The 4932-nt window shown below is 46.4% G+C and overlaps 1 protein-coding gene across 6 annotated transcripts in view; it reads left to right on the top strand.

The window, feature by feature from the left end:
* Positions 1-4932, top strand: part of tdrd12 (tudor domain containing 12) — a 31758-nt gene that overhangs the window by 2635 nt on the left and 24191 nt on the right. For all 6 annotated transcript variants that reach the window (XM_042226386.1, XM_042226388.1, XM_014338113.2 and 3 more), the window contains exons 5-10: positions 3310-3429; positions 3507-3562; positions 3658-3743; positions 3830-3992; positions 4379-4446; positions 4532-4641. In XM_042226386.1, the coding sequence (XP_042082320.1) occupies positions 3310-3429; positions 3507-3562; positions 3658-3743; positions 3830-3992; positions 4379-4446; positions 4532-4641 (603 nt within the window). The remainder of the gene's footprint in view (positions 1-3309; positions 3430-3506; positions 3563-3657; positions 3744-3829; positions 3993-4378; positions 4447-4531; positions 4642-4932) is intronic.

Below are 4932 nucleotides of genomic sequence, written 5' to 3'. Positions count from 1 at the left end.
TTTATCCGCGACACATTAAAGGCCGGTCGGTGAAAATATTGTCGGGCATAAACCGGTCCGTGGCGCAAAAAATGTTGGAGACCGCTGCGCTAACATACCTGTAGGTCGCTGTTTTAATGAGTGTTTGATGGAAAACAACAATGGCGGAGTTTGCGCTCTCCAGTCACATGATAGTTGAGTCCTAGTAAATAATTTTCCAGTACGTGTACGTTACACACGCTATTTTTTAAAATTATGATTATTTTGCTATCAGACTCGCTGGAAAAATGATTGAAATGCACTGAGTGTGATGCAGTATGGCAGCGCTGTTATGGAATATGCTGTGAACTTAGCTAACATTATTTAGCAGTAATATGAGTTAATTTACTCAAGTGAAAGCTTTAAACATTAGCCTGATACATAACTAGCCAACTTAAGGCTTTCTGGTTAACCCTCTGGGGTCGACGGGCCCAGAGTCTCCATTTCAACTTGGGTCGAACGTGCGGACTTCAAACTGTATACCAGTGTTTAAATTGTGTGATAGGCCACGTAAAACCGATGTTTTTTGTTTTCAATAAAACAGTGGCGTTTACTCCGGGAAGAAACTGTAAAAACGGCGTTTTCTAAGCGCTAGCAAACACGCTTTTCTTGTGAGTGAAAAACAACAGTCATTGGTGAAAAAAGAAAACAACAACTCCTTCTCTATTGGTGGAAAAATGTACCATGTAGACCAATCAAAAAAACGATATGGCAACATGTGGCATCTGGTTGTTTGGGAAGAGGGGGAAGTTTTAGGAGTGAGCGAAAGAGAGAGACAGTTTTGATACGTGACAAATTTGTGAGGTTTACAGTGTTTGAAGTCTCAAGTAGGGGTGGGCGATATAAACGATATACGATAGGAACAATATGAATTTGGCTAACGATAGAGATTTTGACTATATGGCGATAGCGCATGTTGATGATGTCATCTAGCTGCGCCTGTTTTGGTTGAAAGCATCGCAGCGGCTACAACCATTATCATTATAAGTGCCTGTTGGTTGAAAACCTGCGCCAGAGTTCTGGCAGGCAGGCCAATGATTTTAGAGCACACTGATGCAGTGCGCTGCAGTCTGTTCTTGTTCTGAAGGCTGAGGGAGTGGAACCAGCAGGTAATGGAGAAGGTCATGATGCTTTCCAGGAAGGCGTAGTAAAGTCATCATGATGGGTGTGCTGACTCCAAAGGAGTTGAGTTTCCTAAGGAGGTATAGCCATTGGTGGCACCTCCTGAGAATCTCCTCTGTGTTGGCAGAGAATTTCAGGAGGTTGTCAAAGATGGTTCCCAGGTATTTGTACTCCTCAGCTACCTCCACTGGCTTCCCGTGGATGGTGGTGGTGGCTGCCTACTGGAGAAGGTCACCACCATCTCTTTGGTTTTGCTCACGTTCAGTTCAAGTTTGGAGCTGTCGCACCACTCTACAAACTCCTGCAGAGTGGGCCCGTGGTGCTGTGAGGGGCCTGACAGGAGAACTGTGTCGTCAGCATATTTCACCAGGTGACAGAGCTGTGTGGATCTGCAGTCATCGGTGTAGATGATGAAGAGCAGGGGGGAGCGCACACAGCCCTGGGGGGAGCCAGTGGAGGTGGAACGGAGACCGGAACGTTTACTGTTTAGAGAAGGATAGAAGGAGCTTCACGGTGTCCTTGGTCGTGTCCAAATTCATGGGCTGCATCCTCCTGAGGCCGCATTTGTAGACCGATTACGTCACAGCGACGCGCCGAAGGCTGTCCAAATTCGTAGACTCCTCCGAATGCAGCCTTCGTGGCCTACCATATCCCAGAATTCATAGCGCGGCCCAGCCAAACTCCAGTTTCCAACAATGGCGGCCGCTACTAAGTTTTAAAATTACTCATACTAATCTTTCTGGGTCACAAAATAAACTTTTAACATATTTTCAGGCGAGAAAGTAGCTGTGTAAACATCAAATATCTGCTCGGTTTATCAAGATATCGCATATTTGCAAAAGTGCTTCGACGTTTTCGGAGACGTCTGCTACCCACCAGCTCGACAGCTAGCCGGGAGCTCGAGGGTTACTGATGCGGCCGAGAACGGCACAACTCCCGGCACATCATTTTCAGATCACCGCGGACTTTCGCTGCTCGGGTTAAACGTAATATATAAGTCACTTAGACAACCTAAAAATGTTATTGTTGGGCTTTTTTCAGTGTTTTGTTTGTTCGTGAGTAAATCGGTTTGGCTGAGATTAAAGTTATTAGATTAGATAAAATAAAACTTTATTAATCCCCCGGGTGGGTTCCTCCTTGGTTTTCACACAGCTGACTAAACGTCAAACAGAAAACTTATTAAACAGAAGTATGAGACAGTCGAGAATTTACACCAGTGTCCAGACGGCTGAGTTTATTAAACTCCACCGAGACAGCGGTGACGCTAATCAGAAGGCTAGACCGTCCAATTTCACGGCCATTTACTTCCGGCCTACCCGACCTTCTGAGGACCCGGCCCACGTAGACCGCGAAGGCTGGGTCCTCAGGAGGATGCAGCCCATGAATTTGGACACGACCTTTGTGTGCCAAGAGAGGTACTGTGTTAGTGCATGAGAGGGTGGTGCAGACCTCCTCCAGCTTATCTGGGGAACACTGAACACTTTGCTGTTACACTCAGCTCTCTCTTTACCACAACGAGCCGGTGCACAGTGTCTGCACCGCCGACCCAATCTGTCAGTTTTAAAATATTCCATAACCATCATCTCATATTATTTTGTCTTAAATGTTCTTGTCTTTCTTTAAAAATGGCTCCTATCATTTCTGGATGTCACTTACATTATAATTTCTTGGCACTATCCTATGGAGAACCTGTATTTCCTTTCTTTTTTTCCTTCTTGGCAGTGAGTGTGGGGTGACAGATTAAGCTACGTGGTCCTCCACCTGTTTTCTTCCTTTTCTGTTAGTTTCTGTTAGTCTTAGTCTTGGTTTATGGGTTTGGAGACAAAAATACAGGAGGCCTATCTGTTACGGAGGAGAATAGGAAGACTCAGGGGAGTTTTATGAGGACATGCAGACGGTTGGTATGACAGAGGAGGATGCTGGGATAGGAGGAGAGTGAGGTCCATTTTTAGATAATCTGTTACTGATTTATTCCCCCAGGCTCTTATTTTGAAAATCTAAATCTGTGGGTAACTTAAAAAAAACAAAGAAAGAAAACTTTTTTAAAACAGGTTCTGCTGCGTGGTTCTAGACGTGAAGGTGCAGAGAGCTGCGCTGCATTTACTATATATATAAAAAATTTGTTTATTTTTGCATCTGTTTGGTTTTTAACTCTATCCCCTCTGAAAGGATCCGGGTGGCAATGGAAAACTTCCTTCAGCTGCCTTTCTGGGTGCAAAAGTTCCACCTGGCGGGAATCAAACCAACAACCCTGCGAGTGTCTCTGCTTGAGGAGAAGGCAGAGCTCAAGTAAGGCGAGCTCATCTCACGTAGTTTGGAGGCTACAACGGAGCACATTTGCAGATCTTTCTTGTGTTCTTCTGCAGACCGTCGGCTCGGTGGGACAGCTCTGCCACGCTCTTCCTGCACAAGCTGCTGCAAGGTGAGTGTTATTGCTGCTGCTTGAACGCCATTAACATTAGTTTTTGTGTTTCGGTGCGATGCATCTCTGAGCTCGACTCGTCTTTCATCTCACAGCATCGACCCTAAAGGAGGCCGTGCTTCTTGAACCTGAGTCAGACTCTACCCCTATCAAGCTTTACGTGACTGTTGGTGACATCAAGGTGAAGTTTGACTAAAAAGCTTTTATTTTGCACGCAGACTTGTTTGGAGACATGTGATCACGTTTGTATTAACCTTTCTTAAACAGATCTGTGTGAATGACGACTTGGTGGCGAAGAGGTTTGCCTACTACAGCACAAAATCAGGCGATGGCCTGGAGGAGGGAGACCGACTTCCTGTGATGCTGTCCTACAGCATCTTAACCCAGCGCGTCTCCCCCAAGCCGACAGCACAAACCCAACCGCCTCCCGGTAAACAGATATATGAACTCTGGCTCACCGCTCTCAGCACATGTTGGTTTCATCCATGTTTGATTTGTCTGCCACAAATCAAACATGGATCCATCTGCTGCGGTGGCCCCTCAGGAAACAAAGGAAATAAAATACCTGGTAGTTTGCATTAATGCTTAACACCTCCTGCTCTTAACAATTGGCTACTTCTCTACCATCATTTCTGCTCTTATGAGCTTTTCAGTCTGTTGAGCTCTGGATCGCTGCAGTGCCATGATTTGTTCTTTTTCAGTCATCTTATTGCTGCCGAGCTTTATCTGTCGGGCTGATGGCCTGAAACATGAAGGAGAGTGCACCTTCTTATTCATATGACTGTATTCGTTCCGGTGCTTGTTTCTGTGTCCCAGATCAGCAGAGTCTGGTTGAAGCTGGGGGGGCAGCTGATTGGCTTACAGCTCCTTCCCTGCCTCCTCAGGTATGCAGCCCTGCTAGCTCACTCACTTTTATCTGTGTTCTAATGAAACAACCACATGTGCTGAACTCTCACGTCTCTGCTTTAGATTGTACAACACAAGCTGGTGAAGGCTGGAGGTGAACATGGGTCAGTGGTCACAAAACGACAGCTGTCTCCAAACAGCCAGTCAGGGAGCGGCTCAGACGCAGCTGAGAGGTGAGCGCCCGTTCAGTTGTTCAGTTCAGCAGAGTTCCGATTACCGTATTTTCACGACCATAAGGCGCACTGTACTAAAAGGCGCAGTCTCAGTTATGTGTGCCACGGCGCGCCCTATAGCGCAGTGCGCCCTGTGTGTTGTAAGGAGGACGTAGTAGAGAACACCATGAGAACGCTAAAGGGTGAAGTGTGGGCGCAACCCTGAAAATGGCAAAGAGACACGCTTATGAAGCACAGTTTAAACTGAAGGCCATCAGCTACGCGGAGGAACATGGAAATCGAGCAGCGCGC

The sequence above is a fragment of the Haplochromis burtoni genome, unplaced genomic scaffold (assembly GCF_018398535.1).
Source record: "Haplochromis burtoni strain Fernald_Lab_line unplaced genomic scaffold, NCSU_Asbu1 Contig_210, whole genome shotgun sequence".
Lineage (NCBI taxonomy): Eukaryota > Metazoa > Chordata > Actinopteri > Cichliformes > Cichlidae > Haplochromis > Haplochromis burtoni.
This window is presented reverse-complemented; position numbering and strand designations above follow the sequence as displayed.